The sequence below is a fragment of the Sinocyclocheilus rhinocerous genome, unplaced genomic scaffold (genome assembly GCF_001515625.1).
Source record: "Sinocyclocheilus rhinocerous isolate Xijiao unplaced genomic scaffold, SAMN03320098_v1.1 scaffold896, whole genome shotgun sequence".
Taxonomy (NCBI): Eukaryota; Metazoa; Chordata; class Actinopteri; order Cypriniformes; family Cyprinidae; genus Sinocyclocheilus; species Sinocyclocheilus rhinocerous.
Window position 1 is genome coordinate 753,785 of NW_015648505.1, and position 19,796 is coordinate 773,580.

Sequence of the window (19,796 nt, forward strand, 5' to 3'; positions counted from 1 at the left end):
ATATGGTAAGGAGCGTAACATTTCCGTCACACGCTTGAGGTATTCGGCCAATCACAACGCACTGGATAGCTGGCCAATCAGAGCACACCTCGCTTTTCAGACCGATGAGCTTTGTAAAAATCGACGCGTTTCAGAAAGGCGGGGCATAGAGGAGAAACAATAATGTACAGTATGTTGGATGTAAATTTACCGATTGATTATTAAATGATTAATGTAAAAATAATGTTATTTTTAGCAACATCATATGACCCCTTTAATATGCAATTTACAGTTTTGATGGCAAAGCTAAATTTTCAGCAGTCATTACTTCAATTTTCAGGGTCACATGATCCTTCAGAAACCATCAAGTTTTGTTTCTACTATTTTATTTTTTTTTTTTTTGGAAACAATGAATTTATTTCAGGATTTTCTGATGTGATGAACAAAGTTCAAAAGAACAACATTTATTTGAAACAAAATCATTTGTAACACTGTAAATTGTATCACTGTAAATTCTATCAATTGTAACAATGTAAATTGTCACTTTGAATCAATTAATGCATCCTTGCAGATTAAACAAATCATTTAAAAAAAGTTTAGTTAAAGAACTTTTGAACAGTAGTGTACCATGGTACAACAATATATTACTTTCCCGATTTTGACACCTGATCATAACATCACTTTCCATATATGTTTTTAATCCCCATCATACAAAGTTTGGTGAAAATATTCAACGTTAATGTCAACATCATTCAGATTTCACAAAGTATTTACTTCTGTAATGTAAATTTTTCAGAAGGAAATTTATTGACTTGAAACTGGTTATTAATAAATCAATCCATTTTAAGCATCCATTTTAAGAATTTACAATGTTCTCTGTATTTCACAGCATATGTTGTCAACACTTGTTACACAGCTCATTTAATGCATGGCATCAGAGAACTCTCATCATTTCGCTCATGTCTGGATGTCACTGCAGCCTTCATGCAAGGTTGAGCAGCACTCTAATTTCTGAACGAATCTGGGTCAGTGGGATTTGCAGTGAAACAGTTTATGAACCTGGGTGCTTTGCACATGTGGCGCTTTTAACACATGCCTCTTACCGAATACCGCTTGAAGGATACAGTGATGATGTGTGAGCCACGGCTCATTTAGCATGTATTCAGTCAGTCTTTCACATCTCAGCATATGTGTGTGGGGGGTTATTGATGCTGGGGGATGGGATGATGACTGCTTTTGTTTCTCAATTGCTCCAACATGTTCTTGGACTGATAAACATGGTGGTTAAAGATCTTTGAAATGAAGAATTTCTGGGCTCCTTATCAGTCAAAAAAACATCCTGACATAATTCGCTGTTGTTTATAAAACAACGCAGGGCCGGTGTGCCTCTTAAAAGCTGACAGACTGTCTATGTTGAGAATTTTTTATGTTATTCAACTACTATTGAGGTCAGTAGTCTACCACACAGAAGCAGACGTGTAAACGTCAGCAGTGATGGAAATATATAAACAAATCCCCTTTTTTGGCAGAAAATAGAGTAGAATACAAAAACTAATATGGCCAATTGCAGCTTGCTAAACATACAAGAACTTCTTTGGATCTCACGGGCCAAGCAAACATGTTTAAGCTTCCATTTACCATATTTGATGGGCTCTACGTAAATGCTTTAATCAATATTTATATGTAAAAAAAAAAGTCTAAATTAAATATGTTCATCATTTAAAGTAATGATATGGATTACTTTAACCATGTCTTTATGAAATATTTGAAGTTTAAAAGTATTAGTATATTCCAATGGAGGGTCAGAAATATAATGTAAAACACCCATTGCTGGTAAATTTTGTCTGTAGTGGTATGTTTATTTTGGACCATCGATGAACTGCTCTGTTGTGCAAAGTGCATAGTTATTTAGGCTGTATTAAAAGAATAGCAGAAGATTTTCAATTAATAATAACTTAAATACAGTGTATTAAGAGGAATGTACTATTTTCATGATACTTTTATGGTGTTTTGGGGTAGTGTTTGAAGCTCCAAAACACACCATTCCCATTCACTGTTTATTGCATGAAACAGAGCAGCCTGGACATTCTAATATCTTTTTTTTGTGTGTACCACAGAAGAATGAGTAAATGATGACAGAACTGTGTGTTTTACTCAACTACTCCTTTGTAAAATTATTGAACTGTTTTTTTCTTAATTCACATTTATTCATTTAGCAGACACTTTCCTCCAAAGCAGCAAATGAGGATCATCACAAGCAACATATACATATTTATACATATACATATAACATAAGCAAAAGGAGTGTGTGTGCATGTGCATGTGCCGGGACTCAAGAGAGGAGTACACGAGCACTACACTACGGTAGAGAAAACTAGGCCCATTCAGGAAGTCCCGGCCCATTGCGGGGCTCGAGCGGAGGCTCTGGTGCATTTCTTGCCCAAGTGGCTGGGTTGCTACAGTAACACTAGATCAGTAAGGGGAAAAAAAGAAAAAGGAATGATGCAGGAAGAAGAGAAGAACACAAGCCTCACTTCACTATTGTGCCTGCACTCCTCCTCCCACCATCTCAATCCCACCATTCAGCAGCACAAGCTAACACAATGACCCCAGCTCAGCCTTTAACCGCCCCCTGCACACACACACACACACACACACACACACATTTCTATCTCAGAAGCTCTCTGTGGAGTCCTGATCACTCCTCCTGAGAAAACTAGGCCCATTCAGGAAGTCCCGGCCCAGCCTCGAGCGGAGGCTCTGGTGCATTTCTTGCCCAAGTGGCTGGGTTGCTACAGTAACACTAGATCAGTAAGGGGAAAAAAAGAAAAAGGAATGATGCAGGAAGAAGAGAAGAACACAAGCCTCACTTCACTATTGTGCCTGCACTCCTCCTCCCACCATCTCAATCCCACCATTCAGCAGCACAAGCTAACACAATGACCCCAGCTCAGCCTTTAACCGCCCCCTGCACACACACACACACACACACACACACACACATTTCTATCTCAGAAGCTCTCTGTGGAGTCCTGATCACTCCTCCTCCGTAAACACTCCCTCTTTTTCCCACTGGAGTATCTCCTGATAACAAAAACTTGGATTCATAATATGCATGTAACTTTTCCAATAGTAGTTTTTGGTTACTTTATTTTAAGATGGCCTTGTTACAGTGTATTAGACAATTATACAAAATATTAGGCAATATTAATTAACAACATGTACTTACTATAGGGTTAGGCTTTAGTTTGGGATTGCTTGTAATTATGCATAACTTATTGTTATTGCTATAGTACAGGGCTATTCAATTAGTTTCATTTGAGGGCCAGATTATCGAATTTAAATTTTGAAGGGGGCCAAGGGGGTGGGTGTCCGTCCCAATCTCTTCCTGAGGGGCCTATAAAACTAGAAATTAAATTTAAATGCATATTCAGCAGTAAAATTAACTAATATTATCAACACCAACATCTATAAAAGGTTAACATTAGTGCTGTCTGTGAATCGATTTAAATAAAAAAAACTAATTATTCACACATTTTTCTGTAATTGTGATTAACTGCATATTAATATATTTATATTGTCACAATTTCACATTGAACTTCCAAATTAATGTAGAAACAATATAAAGATGGTATATTTTAAATATGTGTTTAATAGCATCTTTTTACTGAGTAGCCTATTGTTAACAATGGCCAGTATTTTTGATAATGCAATACTGCTACTGAAGTCTCTATTAAATGCATTTCCCCCTTAATTTTAGCCATTATAGCAATTCAACGTTACAGTATAATTGAAAGCCATTATTTTTAACATTTAGTAGGTTCTGAAAAATATCATTTTTAACTTTTAATTTAAGTGAACTTAAAACAATCTTCACATAAACTATAAATTGATTGTACATAAACTATATAGATTAATCTTTATTCAAGCTACAAAACTTAATCAGCGACTAGAGCAGTCGAGTGATTTCTTTTCTTTTGTTCTGTGATTTACATCATATGTGTTTAATGGCATCTTTTTACCGAGTAGCCTATTATTAACAATGGCCAGTATTTTTGATAATGCAATACTGCTACTGAAGTCTCTATTAAATGCATTTCCCCCTTAATTTTAGCCATTATAGCAATTCAACGTTACAGTATAATTGAAAGCCATTATTTTTAACATTTAGTAGGTTCTGAAAAATATCATTTTTAACTTTGAACTTAAAACAATCTTCACATAAACTATAAATTGTACATGCATAAACTATATAGATTAATCTTTATTCAAGCTACAAAACTTAATCAGCGACTAGAGCAGTCGAGTGATTTCTTTTTCTTTTGTTCTGTAATTTACATCAATGACAGACTTCATCAGATTTCACTTTAAAAGCAGCGCTGTCACTTTAAAACCTGATGCACATGACACGTAACTGACACGCATCCGATTTTCTCCCAACTCTTCATGGTTATTTAGGACTTTATAACTCATTTAAGACCGTGTTTACAAAATCACTCGCCAAAACCCAGCATTTTGACATAATTATTTGTGTTTTTATCCGTTGAAGCGCTACTGGTGTGCTGTCTGATAAACTATCAGAATACCAGAATCTGTCAGAATATAGCCGAACGCTGAATCTTTCAGATTATACTCCATTTGATAATCATCTTCGTCCAGTGTCTGCGCTATTTCTCGACAGAAGTTATGACCGACAACACTGCCTTTATACTCCTTTAAACTAAAGTTGTGGATATGTCATAACCCCCTCACACAAGCGCTTGCGCTGCCATTTATTGATGTTGCGGTCTCCAGTTATTGTTGTTGTGTCTCTCATCCCTTTCTTTTGCGGCTGTGAAACAACGGCCCGGGCCAGTGTTTTGCCACCTTGTGGACAAACTGACTAGTGCAAATTAATGTGCGACCTGCATGTACTCTTCCCTCGGGCCGGATGAAGATGAATGGCGGGCCGGATTTGGCCCACGGGCCACTAATTGAATAGCCCTGCTATAGTATGTAAATGTAACGTATAACAAGAACACTATAAAATAGTGTTAACTTTTTTTTTATCCCAGTTTTATATGCAGGTACAAATGTAATTAAGTGTTATTTGAATGTAATTTGTCGACTGATTCCCCCAATAACTGACTGACATGCAAAATGACCAATCGTTATTCAGTCATTTTACACAATATTTAATGACCACATTGATGTGCAGAGATTTGTCAACATGAATACGGAGTCCAAGGAGGTTGAGCGAACTGAAGGATGAACTCAATCAGTGATTTTGTCAAGATTCTTCTTCTTGTTGCGCCGATTTCATCCTTCAGTTGCCTGACCTCTTTAAACAGATTTTTCTTCTTTTCCTCCGGATTCTGTTGCATTTGAGGAGGAACCGGGACATGGAAATTTGTCTACACAAGATGGAATTTTGCCACATTGCTTCTAACTCTCATCTGTTAAAGAGGGGGAGGGGGGTGTCTAATGCTATTTCATGCATTCCGAGTTATTTACACTGCTAAAGAGTTGGATTCTCCTGCTAAACATGGCCAACATTTGCAGTTTGCAAACATGGATGCAATTAGTTTTTCCGGGGCAGCAATGGAGTTTCGCAAGTGTGTTTGTTTGTTCCCGTCATTTTGATGATGAATGTTTTATAAACTAGGCCCAGTTCGAAGCTGGATTTGCACATCGTTTGATACTGAAAGATGGAGCGTTCCCAGTGATAAAAGATCCCGGTCATGATTCGGAACCGGAGGCGGTAAGTGAAACTGTATCAAATTTCTGTGTTTTGTTGGCAATCGTCGTGCAAGAGCTTGCGACTCTTTAGCTCCGCCCACAGCATGCCTCCAGGAGCTCGGCTGTTTGCGGAGAGACTCGTAAAGCTTTACCTTTTTTTATAAATATGATAAAACTAAAGACTCTTTGGAAATATGAAGGATGCAATACTACTTTATAGGTACTCAAGATTAACATGAGATTGGGTGAAACTGTGTGTTATGTCCCCTTTAAATCAAGTTTGTAACATAAGAAGAAAGCTTAGTATTTGTAGATATGTTATGATAAATGCACGAAACATTCTGCACATTCAATGAGCAACATTTAGCGTTAGCGTCACCACAGTATCAGAAATGTTTTGAGACCGGTCAGTGGTCCCGTCAAAGAAAGTGACCGACTCAGCTGATTAAAGATGTTAGGCAACTCAGTGCTTTTCTAACAATATGTATATCTAAAAATATGACAAGAAAGCTTACTTCATGCTGCTTACTTCACTTATCAAACAATTCTGGTAGTAGAATCTTGACAATTCCATCTAGCTTAAACATATAAGCATACTCTGGATTATAGTATGTAGGAAAATATAAGTCTGAATCAGACCGTTTTGTCCAAATTGAGGTGTTATCACTCTGAAACATCTATCTTGATATTCATTCATTCTCCAAACCACTTGGTGGTGGGGATGCTTTTTTTTACTTTTAGGGTTTTCTGGTGAACTGATGACGATCTGTGACCCTGATTTCCGCTGTGGGCAGCCAATCAGATTGAAACTCTTGTCATCTCAGTCTATATTGTCCATCAGACAGTGTGTAAATGGCAACCTGATTTAATGGTGGTTGTTTTGAAGCAGAGAGAAACTGAGAAACTACACTTAGAAAATAGGGTAAATAACCATGTGGCACCATTTTAAAGCAAAAAAATGCTACGACCAGAGCATTCATAAAGAATAAACCAGTCTATAAACCAATGTGCTACTCATTTCCTGTGCCTGGGCTGCATATGTAAGAAATCTTCGGGGAAAACTCTGGTTTTGGGAGTGTACAGAGCGTCAGTCTGTGGGCGGCTGACATGCCATTTTACTTGACCAGAGGATGATGCTTATAGTGTTAACCAGTTGTTACATTAGTATAGTTTGCGAAATTAATGCTTAGTTTTTAACTTTGAAAGCGCGCGCATGCTGAACGTAAACACCGCTCATTACGTTGATTACGTTCTCTCTCCAAAATGGAATTCTCCAGAACTGCTGAATAAATTATGTTATTATTGATTTATTTGCACACAAAAAGTATTCTCGTAGCTTTGTAAAATTAGGGTTTAACCACTGATGTCACATGGACTATTTTACCGATGTCCTTGCTACGTTTCTGGACGTTGATTATTGTAGTATCCTTGCTGTCTATGGAGGATCAGAGAGCTCTCAGATTCCATCAAAAATATCTTAATTTGTGTTTTGAAGATGAACAAAGGTCTTACGGGTTTGGAACGACATGAGGGTGAGTAATTAATGACAGAATTTTCATTTTTGGGTGAACTATCCCTTTAACTAAATATATGAACAGTCACATTATATGCCATTTTTAAGGTGTAGTCTACAAAAAAAATAATAAACAGCCTATATACTTTATTAATACACACGATTGTGTGCAGCACAATTAAAATATATAATCTTTTGATTTTTTTTTGTTCTTTTATTTATTTATTAGCTTATTTGGTTGGTTGTTTTTTTGCTGACATATAAACCACCCTTGTGTTCATGCACAACATTGAAATATTTTCTTCATGTTAAAATGTTTTTAATAAAACCTCGCTAAAAAGTCCTAGGTGAAATACTTGCATTCCTGAAGTCACATTTTGCCACAAGCACACACTCTTCTTCTTCAATCTCTCAGAACAGCCAGAGGACTATGATCAATGCTAGTGCATTTCCCTCGTATCACAGATGGTTAGCATTAGACCACAGGACACGACACATTAATACTATGGTGTGAAATTTTAAAAAGAACAGGCTACCACATTTTACCCACGCAGTTATAAATACCATGAGCTGCTTTTGCTAAACATAAAACACATACTGTTGGTAGAGACTGAAGAAAAACAAAGCGTTGATATAAAAAGACTTAGAAGGCAATAAATGTGAGTTTTGAGTAAAATGGCTTTTTAAACTGCCCTTAAGGAAAATCACACGTTTGACGACTTCTTTATGTGAAAAGCAGAAGAGCTCCTGATTTTCACTGCACTTCCTGTATGTGTGTGTTTTACGAACAAAGCATTCCACAGTCTGCTTGAACCATGAGACCCTTCTGGGTGACACACAAACTAATGTAAATAACATGGTCTGGTCTCGTTGTGGCTGGATGTGAGGTCGGCCAATCACCAAGGCAGGGATTAGCTCACTGCGATTTATGTAACCAATGTCTGTGTCACCAGTGTCAGCATTTGTCATCTGATTCAAAAGATAATTAACCACATTAATCACAATAAACCACAACTCAGATCAAACTGTTAAGGAACAAAGCAATCTGCACCCATTGATATTAACAAATGGTCTACCGTTTTGTAAAAAAGTGAGTTGAAGAGTGATCAAATCAACTCAAAACGTTTGAGGTCAGTATGATTTATTTGTTTTTGTTTTAGAAAAAAAGTCTCTTAAGCTCACCAAGGCTGCAATTATTTGATTAAATATACTGAAAAGCAGAAGAGCTCCTGATTTTCACTGCACTTCCTGTATGTGTGTGTTTTACGAACAAAGCATTCCACAGTCTGCTTGAACCATGAGACCCTTCTGGGTGACACACAAACTAATGTAAATAACATGGTCTGGTCTCGTTGTGGCTGGATGTGAGGTCGGCCAAGTCACCAAGGCAGGGATTAGCTCACTGTGATTTATGTAACCAATGTCTGTGTCACCAGTGTCAGCACTTGTCATCTGATTCAAAAGACAATTAACCACATTAATCACAATAAACCACAACTCAGATCAAACTGTTAAGGAACAAAGCAATCTGCACCCATTGATATTAACAAATGGTCTACCGTTTTGTAAAAAAGTGAGTTGAAGAGTGATCAAATCAACTCAAAACGTTTGAGGTCAGTATGATTTATTTGTTTTTGTTTTAGAAAAAAAGTCTCTTAAGCTCACCAAGGCTGCAATTATTTGATTAAATATACAACAAAACAGTAATATTGCGATATATTACAATTTAAAAGAACTGCTTCCTGAGTTAGTATATTTTAAAATGTCATTTATTCCTGTAATCACAAAGATGCATTTTCAGCAGCCATTACTTCAGTCTTCAGTGTCATGTGATCCTTCAGAAATCATTTCTTATTATAATCAATGTTGAAAACATTTGTGCTGCTAACTATGTAGAAACTGTGATACATTTCATGATTCTTTGAAGAATAGAAAGAAAGAGCATTGAAACAATCTAAAGGCCCATTCGCACCAAAAAAGATAACTATAAAGATAACAATATTAGCGTCCACACCAGCGAGCGCATGCTGGTCTGCCGCTTTAAATTCTCCAGCTCGTTAGTGCAGGATTGATTCTGATTGGGTGTCAATGTTTGTATCGTTCGCCAGCTGGAAAAAAATCGTTCTGAAAGTGATTCCAACTATATCGTTTCTCTGTGCCTTTTATCGTTATAGTTGTGGTGTGGACGCTGTTATTCTTTAATATTGAGAACGATTTTTTAAAAAGTGAGTGAAGTGAAATGTGGCCAAGTATGGTGACCCATACTTGGAATTAGTGCTCTGCGTTTAACCCATCCAAAGTGCACACACACAGCAGTGAACACACACACACCGTGAACACACACCCGGAGCAGTGGGCAGCCATTTTTTGCTGCGGCGCCCGGGGAGCAGTTGGGGGTTCAGTGCCTTGTTCAAGGGCACCTCAGTCGTGGTATTGAAGGTGGGAGAGAGCGCTGTACATTCACTCCCCCCACCTACAATCCCTGCCGGTACGAGACTCGAACCCGCAACCTTTGGGTTACAAGTCCGACTCTCTAACCATTAGGCCACGACTTCCCCTTAGAACTATATCTTTAGAGTTATCATTCTTGGTGTGAACGGGGCTTAAGTCTTCTTTTTAAGTCTTGTCATTTTTGAACAATTTAGTGCATTCTTGTTGAATAAAAGTATTAATTTATTAAAAAACTAATCTTACTGATCTCAAACTTTCGAACGGTTTACAGTAGCAAAAATGAAACAGAGGTTCTCTGGTTCCATTTCAGTAAAAAAAATTGCTAAATTTCAAATCACTGCAGTTCAACTGACAACAGCTGACTTGGTGGTGCTTTGATATATGAACCATTGTAGTGTATGATAAACATGGTCATATACCATGATATTTGCATTGGACAATTACCACGGCATCAATTACCAGGGCATTGTGTCCAAAAAAACATTGTAGCATTTCTTAATAACAATTCAGCCAACACAGAATCTGCAACCATAGAATTCAGGAGAAAATGACACAGATTTCTGCCAAAATGCACACTTGCTTCAATATTTTCATTACTTATTATTAAATTTGGCGTGTTTATTATATGCAGGTACTTTCAGCTTTGTTCAATGTGTTGTATCACGCTCAAATCCATTTCACACACAAAATCAGAATATATATGTGTTATTAACTAAAACTATTAAAACAGTTATTTGTTAATTGAAACTGCAATAAAATAAAATATCTAATGAAAGGCTTAATCTAAAAAAAATATATAACTTTTGAAATACTGCCATGGCTAATAACTCAAATAAAATGTTATGTTTAAGTACTTTGATTTCTAAAACTGAAATACCACGACATTCTAATTTATTGAGATGCACCTGTACATAAAAAGTATATAAATAATATCAAAATAACGCTGTTGCAGAAAAGTGTCTGCAGATTCTGTCTGGGCCTAGTGACGGCTAATATGATGAGACATACCACTGGCTTATGTGGGTCTGGAGGCGAGCGAGGCACAGAAGAAGCTGACTTACTGTCTTTTTGAGCCGCAGGACTGGTTGATGGGCCAGCAGTTGTTCGTCCCACTGGACTGGAGTGTTTAGGACCCCTGCCAGGGATCTTCAAGCCACTGGACTTTAGCATGTTCATTATGTCCACTGGAGAAACTTAAAGTTTCGCAGCTTATTAAGGGTTTTTGTCGAGGCACTAAATGTGAGGATGGCGGATATCCCTCTCCATTCTACCTGTGGGACTGAAGACAACCATCATGAGCGTTTGAAACACTAAATCCCATTGACTGGATGCAATTTGCTATATGAATGGCCCATGCCAGTTCATAAACAGGACACTGGCTGAGCCACAGCAACAATAATGTGATGCTTCAGGGCAAAGAAAGACACAAAAACCACATTTTATCGTTTGGATGAGAAACAATGTAATCGACAACGACAGACTGAGAATGCGTTATTTTGCCAATGAGTGATAATCAGTAATAAAGCAAGGTCATTTTAGCATATCTGTAAAAAGAAACCCATTATCCACTGAGGTCGGCAGTTTCGATATGCTGTCATTACAGCTACCTTCCAAACCCTAAATTTGCTCTGTTAAAAACTCACTCCACGAATTTCACTTAAAAAGAAAGATGACTGCAGCGTAAAGCGTATAATATATCCTAAAAGAGGGGGAAGTTTAGTGTGCTGTCTCATTTCTGCGCCGTAGACTCTGCTGCTCTATTGTTTTGGCTCTTCACTGCGGCGTGCTCGCGACCGTCTTCACACGCCCCTGTCAAGCGACATAAAGCCGATCCGCTCTCACAAACAGCACGATTACCTTATGAAGTCCAAATCCCGTGAATTATAAAGAAGTCGGCTCCGGCGAACTTCAGACGGTCTGTGTAGGGATGGCTCAGTCGGCTTCCCGGCATGAGATTTGTCAGCGTCTGCCACTCCCTTTGCTCTCTCGCTCTCTCTCTCTCTCCCACACGGATGCGAAAAATATGGATGCTGAGCTAAAGCTGGCAGTGAGAGTGGGACAGGATGCGAGGCTCACAGACACCGGCACATTTTAGGAAAGCTCTTTTACAAACAGATGCCTAGAAATGTCCCGAAAGTGTGTCAGTGGTGAGCAAATGGTTGCTGAATAGATGAGGGGTAAAAGCCTTCAGGCAGGGGGGCCGCTTTAGCAAAGAAAGACACAAAAACCACATTTTATCGTTTGGATGGGGCTGAAACAATGTAATCGACACCGACAGACTGAGAATGCGTTATTTTGCCAATGAGTGATAAATCAGTAATAAAGCAAGGTCATTTTAGCATATCTGTAAAAAGAAACCCATTATCCACTGAGGTGCCGGGGGACGACAGGGACCATGAAGAATAATCAGTAGCTACTGAATCGCTTAACCGGTTATTTGAACATAGGCTAATGTTCGAAAGAACCGATTCGCACGAAACGAGTCGGACTTCCTATTACTACAGTTTTGGATACTCCGTTATCCCTACGTTAAGGACTGCAATACGATTGTATCGGGTTTTGCTTTAAAAACAGGCCAGGCTTGTTTTAGCCATATAATTTTTACACCAGTTACTCTCTACCACCGAATAATGACTTTTTGACACAAAGAAAGAAAGAAAAAGTGGTCCAAATGTCTTAAATAATATAATCAATTCATAATCTATATTGCCCACATACTGTCACCTGACTTGGTCATATTCAGTGAATATGTATAATAAATAAAGACATCCAAAAAACTTTCTTCCACAGAAAACAAATGAAATATTTTTGCAGAATGGCTTGCAACATGGCTTCATATGACTTTAGGCATTGTCTAAGTGTAGCATGGAGATTCTGGAAAATAACTTGTTTTCTATGGAAGAAAGAAAATCATACAGGTTTAAACATTAGGGGGAGTAAACGATGACAGACTTGTTTTTGTCCCCTCAAGACAAATTAAATATTGTGAATGTATGCAAGTTAAACTACACAGTCGAGGGTTAAAACGAACTTTTCAAACCTCAAAAAAGTCTGAAATAATCCTCTTATAATTTTGCAGTTACGTTAATGCAGGCTGTTCTTAAGAGATTTGTGTAGTGCACATAATATTTACTAAAAGGTAGTAAATTACAGCCATAATTAAATATGGCTGCAGAGGAATTTAAAACACCATTCAGAGACGTTCTTGATATCTTCTGGAATTAGCTTTAAAGAGTTTTTGTGTGTGTGTGTGTGTGTTCATAAGCACTTCTGTACTGCAAATGAGGCCTGAATTCAGATTATCAATAAGGAACACTGTAATGCCACCTAGTGGAGAAATACTAAACATCACCACCTTTCAGGAAAAAAAGTAATGTTCCACATTTAAAAATGACAGGAATACACTGTTTGTTTACAGTTCATATCATAAAAAGACATAACAACAAAACATGACACATACAGACAAGGCATTGAGACAGCAGGAATGGCAGCTTTACATGGTATTCAAATCCAAGAATAAACAAATTCTCCTCTTGCCATCAACCTACAGAATTAAAAAATAAAAACAAACATCTTTAAAATCTATATAAACATTCTAATAAAACTGATTTAATGAAAAATTACATGCATATCCACGGTGCTTTGTAAAGTCAAAAGCACGTTAAAGAAGGAACAATGCTGATTAGTTGAAATTAATGTTGAAAAAGTTCAAGTTAAAACAATTTTGTTTGAGTGCATGTAAAAGCTGCAGAAATGCCGACAAGACACAGTTTTTGAGTTAGCAACCCACTTGAATCATTGCAGTAAGGTAACACTGTCCTTAATACCAAATATTTCGCAAATACACCACCATTTAACTATCCTTTAATAAAGGGATTGTGATCGCAGCCCTCTAAATATCCATCTATCCATCAAGAATCGGTTCAAAAGTTCAAGAATACAAGAACAAATCCAACTTACTGTACAGTATTTCTTTTCTCATCTATGTGTCAAATAATAGCAGGTTTGAAGCCTGCGTATGAGTAACACTGTGAATTACAGTATGAAATGCAACCAGTTAAAAAGTCCCTTTGTTTACGTTTGTAATTCCAAGAAAACATTTTTATTCTTTGATCTTTCCTCCTCCTCCACCGCGGCATGTGCATCATGTAGGTCTTGGAGAATAGTGAAGAGCTTTGATAGTCCATCTACTTTCTTCTTGTCTGTAAGATCAAAACAGTCCTTTATTTATGAGAAGCTGCCAGAGAACAAAGGGCACATGTGAGTGGTGTTTTAACATGGACACTAATCATTAAATAAAAATGAAGAAAGAAAGCAGTGTTGTTTTAGCATTATTTATAGATTATTATAATATTTATTGATATTTACAATTAGCTTTTATTTTTATATTTTCGGGTTTCATTTTTTTAATTTTAGTACTTTTTTATTCGTTTTTTTTTTTTAATATATATATTTCTATTTAGCTTGAATATTATTTATTTTGGTTTTAGTAATTTTAATACTTAAAGGTGACATATCATGAAAATCGGACTTTTTCCATGTTTAAGTGCTATATTTTTCCATGTTTAAGTGCTATAGTCGGGTCTCCGGGGTATCTACCAAGTAGGAAACATGAAAAAGATTAACCTAGTAAATTATTAGAACGGAGTGTCTATTTACACATATCACATCGGAAAGGCATTTATTTTCAATAAAAATGAAGGAAATAATCAACAAGTTGAAAATAAAGTATCGGGTAGGGTTAGGGTAGGTGTAGGGAGGGCTTTATTGTCCCAATAAGGTGGCATCCATGTAATAATTTGAATTAAAATGATAATTTACACTCAATATGTCATTATTGCATACTGTTTTAGAATGTACTACAATACTGAGGTGCAGATAATTGCCACAATTTGCAATAAGTAGTACACAATAAACAGCAGAAAATCCTGCTATTCCTAAATAGAATCTATAGCTATTTGCACTTAGTGAACTTAGTTTAGTACTCACATGCCGTGTGACAGCCGCTTTCTGTGCGTGTAGTTCCACTCAAAATAGGCATTTTCAAAATGATATAATAAACGATCTGTGGGGTATTTTGAGCTTTTGAGCTGAAACTTCACAGACACATTCTGGGTACACCTGTCTTATATTCTCTTATATATTGCATCTTGTAAAAAGGGGCATAATAGGCTAATAGGCCTCCTTTAAACTTATTTCAATTGTCAAAGGCAACATTTCTAATTTTCCATTTAAATTTTCTATCCAATCATTTTTATTTCAGCTTTATTTCAAATACCTAAAATGTTTTGAATAGTTTTAGTTAACGATAACAATACAGAAAGAAAGCAGGCTTGAAAACTTACCTCTTACTGAATCTGCTTCCTTAACTCCTTGCTGCTCTCTCAACTTATAATACTTATCTCTGCAAAGAAGTACAAGACATCGTTTTTAGAGACAAGAATAGAAGGAATTGAATTGTAATTAAATTTTGTGTTTGATGTCAATCCTTTCAGCTGACATAAATGTATACACAGGCCTAGTATGTTAAAGGCAGAGTAAGTGATTTTTCAAAAACACTTTATAAAACTGATTCGGGCCGAATCGCAAAACAAACTTGTAGCCAATCAGTACATTACCGCATGGCATGCTGGACACTACGCAGATGTTGGTAGATGAGCTGAGCCTCCAGATCTGGGTCCAATGGGTCATACCACTCCTGCAGGGTCACTCCATGCCTGGTTTTATCACAGCCTGGGTCTATGAACAAAGATCTTATCAGTACAGTCTAGTCAGGATTTTTCTTTTAATGAAATATACTTTTATTCAACAAGGACACAATAAACTGATGAAAAGTAATGGTAAAGACATCTGTGACCTTGGACCACAAAAGCAGTCATAAGGGTCAATTTATCGAAATTGAGATTTATACATCATCTGAAAGCTGAATAAATAGGCTTTCCACTGATGTATGGTTTGTTAGGACAATAGGAAAATATTTGGCTGAGATACAACTTTTTGAAAATCTGGAATCTGAGGGCGCAAAACAATCAAAATACTGAGGAAAATTGCCTTTAAAGTTGTCTTAGCGATGCATATTACTAATCAAAAATGAAGTTTTAATATAATTTGACAAAAATATCAGAAATTTACAAAATATCTGCATGGAACATGATCTTTACTTAATATCCTAATGATTTTTGGCATAAAAGAAAAATCAATCATTTTGACCCATACAATGTATTTTTGGCTATTGCTACCAATATACCCGTGCTACTTATGACTTGTTTTGTGGTCCAGGGACACATTTATAATTTTTTATGATATAATATTTCCATTACAAATAAATATTGTTCTTTTAAACATTCTAATCACCAGAGAATCATAAAATAAAATCTATGACAGTTTCCACAAAAATATTAAGCAGCACAATTGTTTTCAACATTGGTAATAGTAAGAAATGTTTCTTGAGCAGCATATTAGAATGATTCCTGAAGGATCATGTGACACTGAAGACACTGAGAGGTGCTAATAATTCAGCTTCACCATCACAGGAATACATTGCATATTACAAATTCAAAATATATTAAAAATCTTACCAATCCCCCAAAATGTTTGGTTATCAATATCTGCAGTACCTGACTTCTCCTTCTGATGGCAGCAGCTCCATCTGTCTGCTTTATAGATGCCAGGATGATAGCAGCTCATAGTGTTTGTGTTGTGACTGCAGGCTTTCCTCAGAGCTGACAGCCAGTGATTCAACTCATTTACACTCTACAGCCACACAGAGAGACAAAGAGTATGAAACAATGAGATATCAAATAACCCTTTTGAGGGTTTTCAGGGCTCATTCTTATAAGCTCAACAACAACAAACAAAAATCTCAGTCAGTGTCTATGAATAGCCACATCCTCGATTTATTTGTGAATTCAGTGCAACACTAACTTTGCAGTCGAGGTACAGGGTCTCCTGCAGGCCAGAATCTTCACTTGAGATGATCTGCATGACGTTAGCACTGCCGAAGCACTTCTCCTCCACCTTCTCTACCGCCCGGATCTTTGGCAGCGAAATAAACGAGCTCTTCTGCAGATTCAGAGACCACAGTCTACTTAATTTATCTTACATACTGTATGGGTGTTTCTATAGACACTTTTGGCTGCTTTTAGAAAATAAACTCGTATTTCATCTCAAGTATGCATTTACACTGTAACCAGGCACTGTAACCATCTTCTGAAAAACAGTTGATCGTGATGGAAATAATGCAAAATATTTGAGGGAATTCATATGGAATATTTTGACATAACATTGAATGATCTTTACTTAATATCCTAATGATTTTTGGCATAAAAGAAAAATCAATCATTTTGACCCATACAATGTATTGTTGGCTATTGCTACCAATATACCCGTGCTACTTATGACTTGTTTTGTGGTCCAGGAACACATTTATAATTTTTTATGATATAATATTTCCATTACAAATAAATATTGTTCTTTTAAACGTTCTAATCACCAGAGAATCATAAAATAAAATCTATGACAGTTTCCACAAAAATATTAAGCAGCACAATTGTTTTCAACATTGGTAATAGTAAGAAATGTTTCTTGAGCAGCATATTAGAATGATTCCTGAAGGATCATGTGACACTGAAGACACTGAGAGGTGCTAATAATTCAGCTTCACCATCACAGGAATACATTGCATATTACAAATTCAAAATATATTAAAATGGGGGAAACAATTAATTAATAATACTTCACAATATTACCTTTTTTACTTTATGTTTCATCCAATAAAAGTATTTTTGGTGAGCAAAACAATCTTACCAATCCCCCAAAATGTTTGGTTATCAATATCTGCAGTACCTGACTTCTCCTTCTGATGGCAGCAGCTCCATCTGTCTGCTTTATAGATGCCAGGATGATAGCAGCTCATAGTGTTTGTGTTGTGACTGCAGGCTTTCCTCAGAGCTGACAGCCAGTGATTCAACTCATTTACACTCTATAGCCACACAGAGAGACAAAGAGTATGAAACAATGAGATATCAAATAACCCTTTTGAGGGTTTTCAGGGCTCATTCTTATAAGCTCAACAACAACAAACAAAAATCTCAGTCAGTGTCTATGAATAGCCACATCCTCGATTTATTTGTGAATTCAGTGCAACACTAACTTTGCAGTCGAGGTACAGGGTCTCCTGCAGGCCAGAATCTTCACTTGAGATGATCTGCATGACGTTAGCACTGCCGAAGCACTTCTCCTCCACCTTCTCTACCGCCCGGATCTTTGGCAGCGAAATAGACGAGCTCTTCTGCAGATTCACAGACCGGAGTCTGCTTAATTTATCTTAGATACTGTATACTGTATATGGGTGTTTCTATAGACACTTTTGGTCCCCTTTAGGAAAAAAAAAACTCTTCATCTCAAGTATGCTCCTACACTGTAACCAGGCACACTAACATTCGAAAAACTGTTGGTAGTGATGTAAATAATGCAGATTATTTGAGGGACATTATTAATTTGTACTAAATTCATATGAACTATTTTGAAATAATATTGAAATAGTTTATTTCATCATTATTATTGTTAACAAACTATTGAAAACATTTTAGTTAATTGAAATAAAGCTGAAGTAAACTAAAATATAAATAGTAGATGAAAAATGGAATTAATTTTTCATCTAATATTTATATTTTGTTAAATTTAGATTTATATTTTATTTATACTTAGAAATATTGCCTATGGAGCTCACTGAAATAAGTTTAAGGGGAAGCAAATAAATAAACCGGAAATAAATCAAAACTGAAACAAAAATAAATTAAATATAAATAGTCATATTTACAAAATAATAATAAAACAAATGACAAAAGCACATAACACAATTACTAAAAAATGAAACTAAAATTAAAATAAAAAATGTGAAAATATAAAATAAATGCTAATTCAAAATATCAATAAAACTATAACAGCATAAATATAGTAAAATATTAGTAGTGTAGAATGTCATAGTTTTAAAAATTGTAATGATGAAATAATATTTAATTGTTATTATGGATTTTATTATTTTATGATCAGACCTATACATAAAGGTTATTTGTAAGTAAAATAAAAAAACACATCCATTACGAGTCAGGAGTAATGTTGATCTCATAATAATAATAATAATGAATATTTTGCTGCTCACTTTAGAGTGCTGCGTCCGCGAGTACGACAGAGTGTCTTTATTGAGTGTGACATAGTACTTCTTAAAGGGTGATGTCATGGGCATGCACTTGTCCTTGGTCCTGTGAAGGAAGAGGAAGCCTTCTTTCTCCATAGAGCCACACTGGAGACTCATTCGTGTCTGAAGCTCAAGATCTGTTTTAAAAATAAAGCAAACAAGAGAGAGAGCAAGAGCAAGAGAAGTGAATAAAATTAGGGTCATGACTATCAGCTCCATCTCTTAAGGGTCTGTTCAGTTTTGGATGAACTACACAATTAAACTTGCAGCTCCAACAAGAAAATAAAATGGAGCTTAATTAGCTAAAGATTGATCAGATATGACACAGTCTCCAGCCAAGCACCGGGATCCACTCAATTTTTCATCTGATGACTAATTTAGCGCAGCTCACCCTCTGACTCATGGCAGTTGACCAGTTTAGTGATGAAATCTTTGAGTTGGGTGATGCCTTGCTGTATGGCTGGCTGCAAACAGACCATCCATGGCTCTTTAGAGCAGCATGCAAGAGTGTCCATATTCCCAATGGTCTGCACGGCCTGAGGAAACACACGAGGCAGTCACAATGACGTAAGATGGAATATGTTAACCGTAATGAGCTCTATGAATGTTCTGAGGTCATAATCCGTGACTATACTGTGACCTAAATAGTGGATGTTATTGCAGAAGTGAGTGCAACATGTATCCTCCACTAACTGAAAGGATCTGAGCTTGATTTGTGTTATATTAAAGTGACATAAAAGCTGGACAACGTGACTATGTAGATATGTTACTGTAGATATGTAGTAAAAGAATCATACTTTGGCAAGTAGCAGAAGTGTGCGGCTGGTACGGGCATCAGCATGTTTCTCTCGAAGGTGAAATAGTTTTGGGGACATAATGGCAGGTGAGATGAACCGCAGGCCCAGGAAGCGGGTCACAGAAATGAACTTCACCTTC

At 36.5% G+C, this 19,796-nt stretch overlaps 2 protein-coding genes across 6 annotated transcripts in view; both read right to left on the minus strand.

Moving 5' to 3' along the window:
- The window catches only part of LOC107709754 (CAP-Gly domain-containing linker protein 2-like), a 47,499-nt gene extending 35,686 nt beyond the window's left edge, over window positions 1-11,813 (minus strand). For 4 of the 5 annotated variants that reach the window (XM_016514360.1, XM_016514359.1, XM_016514358.1 and 1 more), the window contains exons 1-2: window positions 11,519-11,813; window positions 10,723-10,940 (exon numbers count right to left, since the gene is read on the minus strand). In XM_016514360.1, the coding sequence (XP_016369846.1) occupies window positions 10,723-10,837 (115 nt within the window). In that variant the 5' untranslated portion in view covers window positions 10,838-10,940; window positions 11,519-11,813. The remainder of the gene's footprint in view (window positions 1-10,722; window positions 10,941-11,518) is intronic. The other variant, XM_016514357.1, reaches the window with a different exon arrangement.
- Window positions 11,814-13,294: 1,481 nt separating this feature from the next.
- The window catches only part of LOC107709756 (ras GTPase-activating protein 4-like), a 42,473-nt gene continuing 35,971 nt past the window's right edge, over window positions 13,295-19,796 (minus strand). Inside the window, exons 17-21 of the mRNA XM_016514361.1 lie at window positions 17,814-17,951; window positions 17,507-17,642; window positions 15,280-15,400; window positions 15,007-15,065; window positions 13,295-13,863 (exon numbers count right to left, since the gene is read on the minus strand). Of these exons, the coding sequence (XP_016369847.1) occupies window positions 13,736-13,863; window positions 15,007-15,065; window positions 15,280-15,400; window positions 17,507-17,642; window positions 17,814-17,951 (582 nt within the window). The 3' untranslated portion in view covers window positions 13,295-13,735. The remainder of the gene's footprint in view (window positions 13,864-15,006; window positions 15,066-15,279; window positions 15,401-17,506; window positions 17,643-17,813; window positions 17,952-19,796) is intronic.